Source organism: Ammospiza nelsoni, chromosome 8, assembly GCF_027579445.1.
Source record: "Ammospiza nelsoni isolate bAmmNel1 chromosome 8, bAmmNel1.pri, whole genome shotgun sequence".
NCBI lineage: Eukaryota > Metazoa > Chordata > Aves > Passeriformes > Passerellidae > Ammospiza > Ammospiza nelsoni.
This window is the reverse complement of record NC_080640.1, coordinates 6,618,559-6,634,418: the sequence shown is the minus strand read 5'-3', so window position 1 is coordinate 6,634,418 and position 15,860 is coordinate 6,618,559. Positions and strand designations below refer to the sequence as shown.

General features: G+C 56.3%; 1 protein-coding gene across 2 annotated transcripts; it reads left to right on the top strand.

Moving 5' to 3' along the window:
* Window positions 1–8,870: 8,870 nt before the first annotated feature.
* EMX2 (empty spiracles homeobox 2) lies at window positions 8,871–15,438 on the top strand. 2 transcript variants are annotated; one of them, XM_059477523.1, is made up of 4 exons: window positions 8,871–9,009; window positions 9,732–10,215; window positions 12,212–12,396; window positions 14,826–15,438. In XM_059477523.1, exons 2-4 carry the CDS (start codon window positions 9,825–9,827, stop codon window positions 14,991–14,993), a joined length of 744 nt encoding a protein of 247 aa, XP_059333506.1. In that variant the 5' UTR covers window positions 8,871–9,009; window positions 9,732–9,824; the 3' UTR covers window positions 14,994–15,438. The 2 variants fall into 2 exon arrangements, with proteins under 2 accessions (XP_059333506.1, XP_059333508.1); XM_059477525.1 differs by lacking the exons at window positions 8,871–9,009; window positions 12,212–12,396 and having other exon boundaries at window positions 9,477–10,215; window positions 14,826–14,929.
* The last annotated feature ends 422 nt before the right edge of the window (window positions 15,439–15,860 follow it).

The following is a 15,860-nucleotide window of genomic DNA, read 5'->3' as shown; positions in this document are numbered from 1 at the left end:
GCCGGAGCCCTGACCGCTGCAGGAGAGCCCAGGGTCGGTTCTGGGGCTCTGCAGAGGCGGGCAGGGCCCGGGCACGGGAGATGGTGAGGCCGGAGGGAGCTCAAATCGGTATTTTTGCAAAATGGCCTCTTGTGATGGCGGGGCGAAGCCTCCTGTTGGAGGTGTTTGCAAACCCCGCGGTGTTTCTGTGCGCAGGACGGAGCTGGGGAGCCGAGGGACAGGCGCTGCGGGGGATAAGGGGTTAATCACATCTGTCCCCCCACAGATGTGCGGCCAGACCCGCCTCGCTCCCGCACCCCCGGCCCCGCAAAGGCTGCGGCACCCGCGGTCCCCCGGCCACCAGGTCCCTGTGACATGCGGGGAAACGCGCTCAGCCTCGGGGACCTGGCGGGGACAGCTCCTAAACCACGGCGGGGATCGCGAGTACGTTTGATCCCAAATTTTTTATCCATTATCACTATTTCTTGCCCTTTAGTTCCTTCGCTGTATGGCTTTGCAGAGCGTGTCCTGCTCCCCGCCGTGTCCCCAGCCCAGGTTTGTGACAGAGATTCCCCCCGAGGTCCGTGTGAAGCCCCGATGTCCCCGCTGAGGGTGCGGGGGACAATGGGGTACACTTGAATCTCCGTCTGCTGATGGAACATAGCCGGGCGCTGGTACAATGGGCTGTTTTCCATCAGGCGTGTAGAGCTGATGGCTTGAAAATTCAATTGAATACCTTCACGGACCTGAGTATAAATATTATTTTTTAAAAGAACAATACGTAATTAAAAACTAATATTTAACAACTTAAACGCCTATCCTCTAGGAAATAACAGCCTTTCTTCGCAAAACCTCCGAGATTGACTTCGCTTCCTCCTGTAAAATGAGGCCAGATTTAATTCTCCAAAGATCAGTGAGATCAAGTATTTCAGCGCTCAATTTACAGCTCGGGGGTATATGGGGACCCTTTCCCAGCTATCTGGGCAGTCTAGGAAATAACTCGGGGAAGGAGGAGGGGGAGAGGAAGGAGAATCAATTCCCGAACACCGCAGTAACACCTGTAGTATTTCCTTGACTCAACGTCACGGCGGCGACGGCCGGGAGCGGGTTTCTCTGCCCACGGTCAATTTGCGAGCAGGAAAACAGCGCAACTCTTGCGAACAAACAATCAAATAAACAAACAAACAAACACATCGTGTTTGCTCGTTTGGAAGGAAGCGCCCTAAGTTGGGAAGGTCGCTTCACGGAGCAGCTCGGTCCCGTGGTGACACACGGGGGAAACAGGCGAGGAACCGTCTGCCACCTCCACAAACATCCTCGCCTGTGGATGTTCGTTGGGCTGGAAGGAGCGAAACACAAATAAAACTGCTAATTTCACTGAAATCTTTTAAAAATGTATTAAATATATCACACTGACTCCGAGGGTCCCGTACTGCTTCCCTGCAGCGCCTCGGCTCCTCTGCAATGCCAATCCGCGGCCCGGCTGCGACTTTCCCCAAACCTCCGCAAGCTTTCCTCTTCCTTCCCCGCTCCCTTCCTCCGAAATACAGGAAAGGGGAGAGCAAGGCACCCCTGCTAACCTCCTGGTGAGGTGGGAAGCGGAGACCGGGCGGCTTTTCTCCTGCCGCCGTCCCCCTTCGCCACCACCCTGCCCTTGCTCTGTGGCTGCGCTGCCCGCCCTGCCCGTGCGGGAAGCTGCGGGAAGCTGCGGGAAGCTGAGGGAAGCTGCGGGAAGCCGAGGGAAGCTGCGGGAAGCCGAGGGAAGCTGCGGGAAGCCGAGGGAAGCTGCGGGAAGCTGCGGACAGCGCTCTCCTTGGCTTGGCTGCGCTGCGCTGGGGCTTCTGCGGGGAAGCTGCAGAGCAGATTTTCAGCAGCCAGGCTCTGCACCGGCGCTGCCTGCGGAGCAGACCCCTCGCAGCCGCACGCACTTCTCCCCGCAGGGAGGTCCAGGCTCCTGCTCTGCTCCATCCGCTGCCTCCCCGGGACCCCCGCGGCTCTCGGACCGAGGAGCGCGCCCGCCCCTCGCCGGTGCGCGGTCAGACACCGGTTGCTTTTTCCGACCTGCGGTCAGAAAACCACTTTCTTTACCATCACTTTTTTTTTTTCCCCCCCAGCTTCCTTTTCATTTTCGTTTTATTTATTCCCCCTGTAACAGTTTGTGGAAAGTGAAAACTGATTGGAGGTAGGTGATTTGCGGGGAGAGCCGCCGTGTGCGCGCTCTCTTTGCCCATATGGAGGAGATTATCGCCGGAGTTCAGACTTGCGTTGGATCGCGGCATCAAACAGCGCAGACCTGGCAGGAGTGGGGAGAGGGGGTCACTTTCGATTCCCGGCTGCTATCCTGCAGCCTTCACGGCCGGAGAGACGAGAGAGGAGCGGGTTCCTCGCAGCTCCCCGCTCCGTGCCCGGCCAGCCCCGGCTCGGGGCCAAGCCCTGCCCGGGCAGCGCTGCCGGCGCTCGCTGCTCGCTGTCCTCTCCTGACAGCGGCTATTCCAGCACCGATGGCAGTGTCTGGGCGAGATCTGGCGGCTGTGGAGGAGCGGGGCACACCGAGCAGCACGGCCGGGCCTGACCTTTGCCGGTGTTGGTGCGGCGAGAAGAGCCGGACAAGCGATGAGAGAGACCTGCATCACCCCAGGGGAATGGCCAGCGAAGGGACGCGGGGAAAGGCAGAACCTCTGCCCAGGTATTCCCTCATCTGTGCACTGCACCGAGGTGAAGTTTTCTAAAACTCCGAAAAAAGACTTTTCCCTATTTTGTTTCCGTTTCAGAGAGGAAAGAAAGACAAAAAATTTATTAGTCCTTAAAAGCAGTCTTAGTTCGGAACAAATCTATGGAAAAAGTTGTTGGATGGAAGCAAGATAACGGAGCGGCAACCCCATGGAATAATACACAGAGTTTAGCAAAAGCCCCCGTGTCTATGTTTGACATACATTATGCATGTAAAAAAAAAAAAAAAAAAAAAAAAAAAAAAAAAAAAAAAAAAAGAGAGAGAGAGAAAGAAAGCAACCCCGGGCTTCGGAGGCCTGGAACATCCATAATTTTCCTTTAGGAGTTCTGTTTTATTACACTCTGTATGACTTCCACAGCTCGCACATCCCTGTGAGCTTGAATATTTGGGAACGCATTAGCGAATGAAGGAATTCGGTGAGGTTATGCGTTTCAAAGCTGGATACTTATATTCTTTTTCCAGGATGCCGCTACAAGCGATTATGTACTTGAGATCCTCGGAAAAAAATGCAGGTTTTAAAATGAAATACGTATTAATCAGTGCCCTTAATGACGCTTCAATGTGCTAACGTTTAGTCGCTAAATTTCAGAAGCTTGGAGAGTTATTTGGAAGTTGGTAGTTCTCTTTCACTGCGAACTCCTTGTGCCTCATGCAGGTCACCAGGAGAAAGATAATTCGGGTGCGTGGAGGGGCTTGTGGGGGGATGCAGAGAGAACCACTCTGAAAAACCCTCTACTCTTTGCAAACTCAATTTCCCCCAAGGGATGGACAAGAGTGAACTCACGCACAAACACAGAATAAAAAAAACCAAAAAAATTAAACACCAAAAAACCCCGACCATGGGGCAAAGAGAGGAGAGAGAAATGACCCCCAGTAGAACCAACTTCGTTCCAGGCTCTCTCCAAGCCAGGTCGGGAGGCACTGGAAAATAGAGATGACCTTCTCTCCGTTGCCCAGAAAAACTCTTCGTGAAATGCAAAACAAATTTAGTCGCGTCCGCGGGATCGGGCTCTCTAGGAGAAGTTAAAATGGAATAATTCACAAAATTGAATGTCTAAACGAGAAACTAAAATTATCTTAGTAGTACCCAAAAGTGCCGAACAGAACTCGTGGTAAATTACATAGTGGCTTTCTGTTTCCCCTTAGAAACAAAACTTTTGCTTTTGAAGACATTATTTAGTTTGCTTCTCCTCGCTTCTTCCCCATCCCCGTACGGACAGCGGTGAGCTGGGTCCAGAGGAAAGTTTAGGAAAGTTTGTAACTACAGCCCCCTGCTCGGGCGGGATCTGTCCCGCCGGGAATTGTCACTCCCTGTCCCCGGCCGATGCTGTGCGGGACCCCCGGGCAGGACGGAGCCCCGCGGCTGCCCAAGAGGAGCACGGCACTGATGGGGAGCGCTGAGATGGGGATGGGGAGCGAGCAGAGCCGGGAATGCGGGGCAGCTCCGCGCCGCACCGCGCAGGGCAGCGCGGGCTGCGCACCCGCGGAGCGCCCCCGTGTCCCCCCGGCCCGCCCAGGTGCAGAGCGGGGTTTGCGCCTTGGACGCCGAGTTTCTGTTTTGGTAAGCGCTGTACTCCACTAAAACAAACATTTGGAAAAGCATCTCCCGCGCGTTCTTCCCACGCAGCCTCCGCAGCAGTGGGGGCTCGGACACCTCTGCGTTCCCACAGGAGACGACAGGTTTCCCACGGGGTGTCCTGAGTGTGGACACCTGCAGTCCCTGGCTGGCCTGCAACTCTGCCTCTGCTTTTAGTTCTTTCTTTCTTTCCTTTTCTTCCTGCCCACCCCCCCCCCCCCGTTTTGTTTTTTTTTTTTTTTTTTGGGGTTTTTTTTGGGTTTTTATTTTTAATTCTTGTGAGTCTGACCAACTTTCATCACGGTAGAGCCTCCGTGGCTGACACAATCAGGGCTTGCCCAGGTAGTCGGTGCCGAGCGAAGCCCGTGTATCTGCCATGAATTCAGCACTCAACACCTGAGTTGTTGAGTACAGCGAACTGGCTGTAACTCACGGGCGTGCTGTTCCGCGCCGCCGACAAGCCCGCGGGTCCGAGCCCACGGGTGTCCCCGCAGGAGCTGTCCCCTCGGGACACAGCCCGCAAGTCAATCGGACAGGCGGGCAGGACAGACAGACGCCTTTCCAAAGCCCTCTCGCTTGTACCGCATCACGCACGAGAAGTCGCAGTACACGGCGCGGCTCAAGCCAAGATTTTGGTCAAAGTGCGAGAATAAGTTCGTGGCCAGATGCAGTGTTTGCATCCAGCTGTTCCCGTGGCTGCCCCGGAGGGACGAATTTAAGACGGGCCGGTCCCTCGGTACGTAGCTCAAATCAAGCGCTCTGCCAGCTCACCGGGGAGAGTTTGGAGTGCGTGTGAGTGGACGTGTGTGAACACACACGCGTGGTGCTTTCTCCGCGCGCCACACAAAATAAAACCAAAATAATAAAAAAAGGGAAAAAATAGGGAAAAAAAAGAAAAAAAGGAAAAAACCCTTTAGGCCTTGATGACTTTTATTAATAGACACATTAAGAGGCCTGGTGACTTTCTGGCGAGCTCGGGAGCGGCGGGATCCGCGGCCGGCGGGGCCGCGGGCGGGCGGAGCTGCGGGCGGCCGGCAGGGGGCGCTGCCGCCCCGCGGATGCGCGCCCGCGGCCCCGCGCCCCGCGCAGCGGGCGGGACCGGGACCGGGACCGAGACCGAGACCGAGAGCGGCACCGACACGGACACCGGCACCGGGACGGGAGCGGCAGGAGCGGGGCCGGGCACGCTCCCGGACACCGAGCGGCCCGGCCCGGCCCGGCCCGGCCCGGCTCGGCTCGGCTCGGCTCGGCTCGGCTCGGCTTGTCCCGGCCCGGCCCGCGCTCTCGGTACCGCGCCGCCCACCGCGCCCGCTGCGGGTATTTCCTCCCGCTTCCTCCGCACATGATGTTTGAAAGGTCTGGCAGGGATGGGTCTGGCGGGTTAGGGCTTCGCGTGTTACCGAAGTCCCGTGTTAATGACAGGGTATCGGAACGGCGAGTCCGGCACCCCCGGGACGAAAAGAACCCGCGGAGCCGCGCTGGGGCCGGGCTGTGCAGCGCCAAGTGGCTCTGGTTCGGGAGTGAGAGGGGACGAGGCCCTGAATAGCGTCGAACAGAGAAAAACTAAAGCAGCCCTGCCCGATCGCTGTTCCTGGGTCGGTGAGAGGAATCCGGGCAGCGAGGCCTGTTCCTGCTCCCGGTCCCGGTTCTCTGCTGCTGAGACGGGATCCCAGCGGCTCCAGGGCTGGCCCGGGACCGAAATAAAGGAGTGAGGTTTTCAGGGCTGCTCTCCTGGATGGGGAGGTCCATGGGAAGCATCCCGCGGGTCCGTCCCACCCGGGAGCCCAGGAGGAGCGGGGAGCAAGGCCCTGTCCACGCGTGGTTCCCGCTGCTCGGGGCCGGCTGCCCACGGAATCCACCTGCTCGGCGGGGCCGTGGAGCCCGGCCCGGGCTCTCCTGCAGCCCCGGAGCCCGGCCCAGGTCCCGGGAACCCGGCAGGGCTCGGCCCGGCCCGGCCCGTCGATCCTGCGCTTTGCGAAGGATTCGCAGGAGGTTTAGACGCACTAAGTAGGGTTTAAGGCGTTCAGAAAAGAATTGAATTAGGCATTTCACCCTCTCCTTTAACTCCATCAGCCCCACGCCACACACGACCAGCCTAGGTCACCTCTCCTCCCTGCATGAATCGCTGGGACAGGAGGGAAAAAAGGGAGACAGATTCCACCTGGAAAAGAAAGTTACGGGGAGGCTGAAACTTCCTTCACCGCCACCCCCATACCCGCGGAAGCTCAGCCTGATTTAGCCCATGAATAACCATCTTACCCCGAGGTCCCGCATCGGAGACCTTCCTCTCAATTTCTTCTTGGCTCGTCTTTTAAAAGATGAGTGTTAGTTTGGAAATCCGGAGGCCAGCCATGCAATCTGGCTGCGAACGGAGCGCACCCTCCCTCCGAGGGAGGCTGAGGCTGCTGCCTCTCCCTGCGCTCCGAGCACATCGGGCATCGCTGGGACCGAGCCCCTGCCAGATCCTCTCCGTGCAGACGCCAAGAGGACAGCGAGAACAACCTGTCAAGGCCTTGGGTAGGAAAAGTTCACGAGAGCGACTCGGGGAGGTGCTCCCGGGGCAGGCCGGGCTGGGGCTCAGCGGCCCAGCGGAACGGCCACGGCGACGAGCGCGAGAAAAGTTTAGGGAGAAGAGGAAAATTCCGGGAAATCCCATCCCGAGTCCTTTTAGTTTTTGTTCTCACTGCTCCGGGCCTGCTTTATCTCTGACAAAACCCAGGGAAAGCTTGTGTTCTGCAGGCTCTGCTCGCGGTCGCTGTGCCTGGATGTGTCCCCGCGCACACACACGACACGCACACAGATATGTGTTCCTATGTACAGAGCACAGGCAGCGAGCAGGGCTCGGACCTCCAGCGTGCTGAGGCCGAGATCACTCGCTTTTCCCGAAAAACAATCGGACTTGGATGCGGAGAGCTCCCCGCTGCAAGCGCAGCCTCCTGCGTTCAGCTCCAAAACAACGGGACCCCTCTTCGGAGAGGGATTTTAGGCTAGAGGATATTTCCCCGGCGGTAAAGAAGGTCGGGGGAAATTTATCGATCGTTGTGGAGGTTCTGCGTGTGTGAGGTTTCTTTTCAAACGGATATAATTCCTCCCTCCCCAAGTGCTAAATTACTCGATGCAGTTTTCAAAGGAGCCCCGTGATTATGTCAGGATGTCTGGAAAGGCAAAAAAAAAAAAAGGCAAAAAAATTTGGAGTTGAAGTTTTTCCAATTCAGACTCATTCTTCAGTCCCGGAGAAGTGTAAATACGCAGATGCAGAAGTGTTCTTCCTAGGAGAAGGAGAAGTTTCTCTCTCTCTTTTTTTTTTTTTTTTTCTTTTTTAATTTTCTTTTTTTTCCTTCATATTCAGTGTTCTGGAACCTTGACCCCAGTCGAAATCAGCACATCAAACACCCGTCCTATTTAGGGCACTTTCTCATCCTCGCTCGTGTCTATAACCCCAGATCTTTTCGATAAGTCACCACCACCACTTGAGGGGAAAAAAGTTGCAGGGAGAAGGGGTGAGGGAACTGAAAAAGTTAAGATACTAGCGATTCACGAGTGGGGCTGGAGGGAAATCCTTCTCTCTCACTTCAGCGGGGCCGCACTCCGGTGTCTTCGGGCAGGAAAGGTTTTCCCAAACGTGCGAGACCTGGGAGAGCGGCACCTCGCAGAAAATCTGCCCAAATCCTGGAGTTCCGCCGTGAAAAGCTCGCTTTGCCGTGAGCTCGCACGCACGTGTGGCTCTGGGTGTCTGTACGTGCAGCCGCCCCACGCCTGCAGATCAGATTCACATTTCCTACAGAAAGTGAACTTCTCCCTCCACAAAGTGCGCACAGCGCGGGGTACACAAAGGGAAACACGGCCTCGAACAAAGGCGCAGGAACAGCCGCATCTCTGCGTGCCCAACACTGTTTTGTCACTTATATTATCCCCTCGTTTTGGTATTGTGTTAAAAATATCGGCGAGCTGGGAACAGATGCTTTTAGCAGAGAGCGGGGAAGGAGAATAGAATTCACCTCGCCCTTTACTGGAAACAACCATTTAGACGGCGATTTGTTTTTTAGCATAATTTAATGCAGTGATGTAACGGATTTTCAGTGTGTAAAGTGGAAAGAAAATAGAAAACAACGTCCGGGAGAGAAGGAAAGAAACGCTAGACTGGTTTTAAGACTCCCCCCCATCCCTTGGTTCAACAGAAACATTAATTTACATTAGCAATTCTGCATCTTGAAGATAAATTACACAGCGGCGTAATAGATTTAAAGTACGCCAGATTTTTTTATCATTAATTGTAAATGTGCAAAATACCTGCTGGTACTTCACTTTAGAAGAATGTAATTGGCAAAAATGGGAGGCTGATGAATAGATAATAGATCCTTAACTACCAATAAACAGTAAGCACCAGCCAAGAGTATTAGGATGTGATCATAATTATTCTGCAGCTCCAGCCAATGGGAGGAGGAGAACTCAGCCCTAAAATCATCTCCGGACCCAAAGGTAAACGCGAAAATCCGGACAAGGCTGGAACCGGAGAGCCGATCCCCCGTCCCGCCTGGAGCGCCCGGCGCTGTGCGCGATGCGGCCGCCCCGCGCTTTGTGCTGCGCGCCGCGCGGTGCGCCCAGCGCCGAGCCGCCACGGGCAAATAAATAAGTTCGGAGCAGGAGGACGAGCCGTTCTCTCACCGGGACGGAACCTTCCCCAAGCGGGGCATCCCTCCCTGACGCCCCGGGGCCGACCAAGGTAACCTGGCCGGGCGGAGAGTCCCCGAGAGGTGGCAGGGACGGGGGTGTCGCGCTGGCGGAGCTGCCCAACTCCCGCCCGAGGAGATGCAGGGCCCCCCATCTCCTGTCCCGCTGAGCCCCCGTCCCCCCCGATCCCCGTCCGCCTACCTTGCTCTCCGGGCGGCGGCAGGGGAGGGCGGGCGGGCAGCGCGGCCGCGGAGGGGCGCGGAGCCGAGCGGGGCCGGGCGGGGGCGGAGGCGGAGGCGCGCTCCCCCCGCGCTGGCGGGCGCGCTCCCGCCGCACTCCGATCCGCGGCTCCATCCCTCCCGATGGCGCTGCCCGGCGCTCGCCTCCCCTCTGACGCACTTTAAAGAGTCTCCCCCTTCAACCTCAAGGCGAGTAATAGCGACCAATCATCAAGCCATTTACCAGGCTTCAGAGGAAGCTGTTTATGTGATCCCAGCACTAATTAGGCTCATGAACTAACAAATCGTTTGCACAACTTGTGAAGGGGCCGATCACATCCATGGATTGTCTTTGGACTTAGGGGGGGAGGGGGGGGGCGCGACCGCCTTTTCCTTGCAGGAGGGAAACTTCTCCCAGCAACTTTTTTTTTGTGTGTGTGAGTGTGTGCGTGGTGCGTGTGTGCGTGTGTGTCTCCCTTTTGGGTACCGCTGGCTGCCGCTGCCTCCTTTTCCTCCAGCCCCTGTCTATTTATGTGTGTATCTATCCCTCCTCAAGTCACTCCCTGCTGCAAACTTCCCCGGATCGTCTCCCGCGCACCAGAGAGAGACGGGCAGAGATTGGGTCGGGGACTCTCGTCGCGGCAGCAGCATGTTTCAGCCCACACCCAAGCGGTGTTTCACCATCGAGTCGCTGGTGGCCAAAGACAGCCCCTTGCCCGCGTCTCGCTCCGAGGATCCTATCCGGCCGGCGGCGCTCAGCTATGCCAATTCCAGCCCGATGAACCCTTTTCTCAACGGCTTCCACTCCACTGGCAGGGGGGTCTACTCCAACCCGGACTTGGTCTTTGCAGAAGCCGTCTCGCACCCGCCGAACCCGGCCGTGCCGGTCCATCCCGTGCCCCCTCCTCACGCCCTGGCCGCCCACCCGCTGCCTGCCTCGCACTCCACGCACCCGCTCTTCGCCTCGCAGCAAAGGGACCCCTCCACCTTCTACCCGTGGCTAATACACCGCTACCGGTATCTGGGCCACAGGTTCCAAGGTACGTGCAACTTTTCCTCTCCTCCCGACCCAGCCCCGCATCCCCCGGCCGGTCCCCGCGGATGTTGGGGGACGGCGGCCCCTGCCCGCAGCGGAAGGCTCGGCTCGGCTCGGCTCGGCCGGGCCCGGGCGCTTCTGTCCCTGTCTCCCCCTCCGCCAAACTTGGGAGAGCTGTCAGAGCCGAGGAGCTCGGGCTTGGTTTTGTTTTGCTGCTTTTCCCGGTTTGTTTTGGTTTCCCGGGAAGAGGGGGGACGAGCGGGAAGGCAAGGCCGGCTGAGACTCCGTCAGCTTTCTGCTCCCATTAAAAGCAGACGAAAAGGTTGATATTTTTTGTTCCGGTGTGTTGGGAGCTAGAGAGGAGCCCCCGAAGGAAGCGGGGAATGGTGGGGCTGAGTTCCCCCGGGCTGCGGGGCCGAGCCGCTGGGAGCCCCAAGTGCGGCCGCTGCCCTCGTTAGAGGGGAAGGAACGGAGCGAACCCCAGAGAAAGGAGGAGGGAAATGAGTCTGGGGAATGAATCCCAGCCCCGGAGCAGCGGGGAGATGGGGCTGCGCAGGAGAGCCGGGGAAGGGGCACGGAGGGCGATCCCGACCCTGCGGTCAGCCAGGGGCTCCAAATGCCGAGCGATTAATGACCAGCTGAAGGGAAATAACCGAATCCAATGGCGGACAATCAATAAAATCCCCCTTGCTTAACCCTTTGTAACCGGCAGCGCCTTCTCCGAGGGGTGAGCCGATTTCTCCCGCAATGGGTCCGGCTTCTGCCACTCTCATTATAGGCAAACGAACAAACAAAACAAAATCAGTCTCCACTCGCAAGGATCCATCTCCCCCCCCCCCCCTTTTTTTTTTCACTGTATTTTTATTTTTTAATTCGGAACGAAAACAAACCACCTGCATGTTGCATTTTCCCCGGCCTTCCACAGCCGGGCCGCTGCAGCCGGCTTGAAAAAGGAGCCACTCTCTCCAAAGCCAGGCGCTCCGAGACACAAAATGGATTATTACCCTTTCAGAATAAAATTACAGGTTTCGCTCACCAAATTATTTGTCGCAGGCACCAGGCGATTGGTAACGAGGGGTAGATGAAAGGCGGAAATGTCCTGGTGTTGAGCCACAGCCTGATTTCAAACACACCCTCCTCCTCCAACGATTTTGAAAGCACTTACAGAGAGAGCCCCTCGGTGCCGCTTCCACCTTGGAAGGACCGGCCCGGAGAAGCGGCACAGGGGCACCCCGGAGGGAAATGCCCCCCGAAAAGCCCCGGGTCACCACCCCCTGCTCCACGCAGGCCGGCAGGAATGGCATGGGATGGGATGGGATGGAATGGGATGGAATGGGATGGCCGCTCTGTGGCCTCCTCGGAGTTTGGTTCTTTATTTCCCCGCCGGTTCCCAGCGCTGCCGAGGCAGCAGGGGGGTCACGGGGCCGGGAAGGCGGCGGTGGGAACCCCGCTGCGGGCAGCACACCGGGACAACGAAGGGAAGCGGCGGCAGAAAGGCTCCGGCCGAAGTTTTGGGCGAGGGAAGCCCCGACAGGCCGGGGGAGCAGGCGGGAGGCTCCGGAGCTCAGTGAGCGGCCAGGGAGCCCCGAGCACAGCTGGCCACGAAGGGAAGATGGAAATAACAAACAAATAGGGAAGGATGTGAGGCTCCGGTGGTCGGGGGGCAGCCGTGAGGTGTAGCCGCAGACACCGCAGCCGGGCTCTGGCCGATTCTGGTTTTTTTCTTCTTCTTCTTCTTTATTTTCTGTAGTGGTCGCCAGGTTGTGTTTTAGCATTTTAATTTATACCAGTCCTCTCCTCCCCCTGCTTATTTATCCTTTCCCTCCATGTATTTATCAAAGGAAAATTCAATACAACAAAGGAGTTGAAAAATAAAAAAGAAACTATAGTTGAATTTATCTTGAGGGTAATGGTGGGAGACAAAAATTCTTGCGCTAAAAAGTGCTGTCGAATGCATTTGGGGAAGGTGTTTTATTAATCTGTTTTACCCCGTTTCCCAGGGAATGAAACCAGCCCGGAGAGCTTCCTATTGCACAATGCACTGGCCAGGAAACCCAAACGGATCCGTACAGCTTTCTCCCCATCCCAATTACTGAGACTGGAACATGCCTTTGAGAAGAACCATTATGTAGTAGGAGCGGAGAGAAAGCAGCTGGCACACAGCCTCAGCCTCACGGAAACTCAGGTGAGGGGCGAGCAGGGATCGGGCAGCCGGGAAAGCGAAAGTGCATCGGGCATCTCCTGTGGAGATCCCACCGGCCGGGCCGAGATCGGGCAAAAGCGAGTTCTGGGGGTGTTTAGGCCTCCATCCCGAGCCGGTGCAATGGGGAGAGGGATCTCCCCAGCCTGAGTGCCGTAAAATCTTTTTCCCGTGCCGGGGGTCGCGGTGCCTCTGCCGGGCGTGGGGAGCCGCAGCGCTCGGGGCGCGATTTGGGGATTTGGGGATTTGGGGTCCCCGAGCAGCCCCGGCCGGAGCTCCGACCCGAGCGCAGCTGCGATCTGTGGGTTCGGTCGTTCTGCTGCGGGATTGGTGTGACCCTCAAATAAGAGCTCAATATTAGGGGAAAAACCCCCAAAACAAATGCGGGGACAAGGGGAAGAATCTCTCCTTCAGACCCTACATCAGAAACACAGTTCTTGGATGAATTTTTCACTCGTTTCTAGCCGACAGAGGGGACGTGACGAGCCGGTTCAGGAGGGCAGAAAGATGAAAAATAAAAGCAGAGAAATTACTCACAAGGAATCCCCCCCCTTCCCCCTTCCATCCCCCTTCTCCCCCCCTGCCCAGCCGACTGGCTGCGGGCCAGAACCGCACCGGAGCCTGCTCCGTCTCTCCGGCGGGGCTCTGGGCGATGTTTCTGCCGGGCCGAGGCTCCCGCAGGTACCGGGCCCGGGGCCCGTGGGGAGGCTCGGAACGGGCCGGGAGCGGCGGCGGGGCGGGCTCAGGCTCCCCCCGACGGCCGGGACCCGGGGCAGCCGGGCCCGCTACGAGCGCGATTTCCACGCGGGGTTCTCCCCGCCGGAAGAAAGGCTGGAGTTCGGAGGATTGCTGGTGCTGGTTGTTGTTGTTGTTGTTGTGTCGGGGTTTTTGTTGTGTGCCCTTCCAGGAGACTCGTGGAGAGACAGGGTTCCAGATGGGGATTGTCTCTGCTACAGTATGTGGCACTGTACTAAAAAAAAAAAAAAAAAAAAAAAAAAAAAAAGCCAAAATACCCAGCCGCAGCCTAGTTCAAAGTTCCCAGTAAACACAGCGTTCTCTGGGCGGATTAAGTTGTAACACTTTTTTTTTTTTTTTCTTAACTCCTTTTCGTGGGGGAAGCAATAAAGAGGTTGGAGCTTTTGTTTTAAAATGTCTCCCTAACAAAACAATAAAAAGGGATCGCCACTTTTATGAGGTTCCCCGAACAAGGGACCGGTCACAGGCTTATTTCTACTGGAAAGCTGTATTTAAGGTGGTCTTTGTGGTGCTTGATTCCGAAGCTGGTTGGGGTCTTTTGTCCGGATGTCAAACCCCCAGTCCCCTACAAATGAGCTCCCTTTTGGGAGATCAGTGTGCAGAAATGAACCGTCCTCCCCTTCAATTAGCAAACTAAAAGCAAATTAAACTCACCCCTTGTTCCCCGCTCAGCTTTTTAATGGGGGACTTTTGGAGAATATGAAAATGCAGCAGAGATGTGTGTCCGGCCAGTCAGGTCTCTGTTCTGAAGAGGCAGCGAAGCGGGTTAAACCAGCTTATTAAAATGCTCCAGTTCCTTTCCCCCCCCCCCCTTGCTGAGGCCTTTATCAGGCACTTTCAGACAGAACCAGAGTTTAAATTGCTTTTTTCTAAAAAAAAAAAAAAAAAGTTTACCTTTGGACGCTACAAGGAGCGTGGCCAGCCCTGGAGATAGCTCCCAGATCAATACTATCTGTAATTAAAGCACTGAAGTCAGCTGCCGGATGGTTCAGTCAGATTTACGCGGCGCTGAACAAAACCAGAGGGACATTTCTGATGCCCCTTACCGCGATCGCTCCTGGACGGCGCGTCCCAGGGAGCTGCTGGGCGTTTTGCTATTCGGGCCATTTTGATATATTTTATTCGCTTTTCCACGAGGTAAAAAATCCTCCGCGTCTTCCCCTCAGCCCTTTAGAACGGACGAGGCCCTGCCTTGGCTCTGCTCTGCCGGGCAGGTGGGAGCCCCGCGGCCGGCGCGGCCCCGACGGCTCTCCCGGGGCTGGAGAGGGGGCACACCCCGCCAGGAGCGGGGAACTTCGCTAGAAGCGGGGAACTGGAGCCTCTCCGGGCATCGGGGCCGTCGAGGTGACGAGCCCCACGCTGCTTGGGCTCCCTGGGCGCTGCTCGGGGCTGCGCGCCCGCGGAAGCTCCAGGAGCATCCCCCGGCGGTGCCGCCGCTGCTGAGCGCTCCGGAGGGCGTGGGGCGGCCCGGCCGTGCCTTTCTGGCAGAGATTTAGGTAGAGGGGTCCTGGTTCTGCTCGCCAAACTGGCCAGGGTGACAGCAGAGGGGACGCGGTGGGGACAGAGCGCAGCGCGGCGCGGTGGCGCACGGAGCAATAGGGAGCGAAGCATCTCCCCGGTCCGGGCAGGATTAACGCCCGGTGCCTTTCCTCCCGCAGGTAAAAGTATGGTTTCAGAACAGACGGACAAAGTTCAAGCGGCAAAAGTTGGAAGAGGAAGGTTCAGACTCACAACAAAAGAAAAAAGGGACTCATCACATTAACCGGTGGAGAATCGCCACCAAACAAGCCAGCCCAGAGGAAATCGACGTCACGTCGGACGATTAAAAAAACTGGCACTTTTGGACTTTTCCAAGCCAGCACCCCACGAAGCGAAAGTGTTAAAGGCTCACCCCCCACAGCCAGCCGGCCCCGCGGCGTGGCGGTGCGGGGAAGGACACGGAGATCTTCATCACAGCGATCTTCATCACAGCCCGGGAGGGAGCTGCGAGCGAGCGAGGGCAGCCAGCGAGGGCTCCGGACTGTGGCACTGCCGGCACCGCTCTGCCAAAGGGGATCTGTCAATCCGAGCCAAAACACCGGGACGAGGTGATTGACAGGTATTCCGTTTATCGCAGTCCACTTTTAAAAGCATAACGTAAAAACAAAGAAAAAAAAATTAACAAAAAAATATAGAAAAAAAAATCTTAAAAAGGAAAGAAAAAAATAGAAGCAAAAAACAAAAAAAAAAAAACAAAAAAAAAAAAAAGCCCCCCCAACCAAACCAGAAAAATGAACACCTTACGGGACATTTTGCACTTCACGGTTTTTTTCCGTCTTTGAAAGAGAAATTTCCATAAGCAGCCGAAACCCACACCTGTTTCAGAAACTTGAATTGCATGTGTAAAGCCGTCTGGGGAAAAAAAAAAAGAAAAAAACCGGGAAAAAATTACTCCGGTTCCTAAAGACAGAAATGAATTGTAATTTTTTTTTTCCCTTTAAGACAGGTTCTGTGTGCTTTTTAATTTTATTTTACGAGAAATGTGCAGTCTGTAAACATTTTATAATAACTTCTGGCGTCAAAGTGTTTGTGAAAGCTAAATGAAGTAGCAGTAACAAAGCATAGTGTTCCTTCCGGATGGACAAACACGGTGGGGAGGGGAGGGACGGGAGGGAAAGGCGGGGGGGCGGGGGAGGTTGGGCTTGGTCATAACT

Coding starts and splice junctions, on each gene's coding strand:
- EMX2 (XM_059477523.1), top strand. CDS start 9,825: ATGTTTCAGCCCACACCCAAGCGGTGTTTCACCATCGAGTCGCTGGTG. Junction 10,216..12,211: donor TCTGGGCCACAGGTTCCAAG/GTACGTGCAACT, acceptor CCCGTTTCCCAG/GGAATGAAACCAGCCCGGAG. Junction 12,397..14,825: donor TCAGCCTCACGGAAACTCAG/GTGAGGGGCGAG, acceptor TTCCTCCCGCAG/GTAAAAGTATGGTTTCAGAA.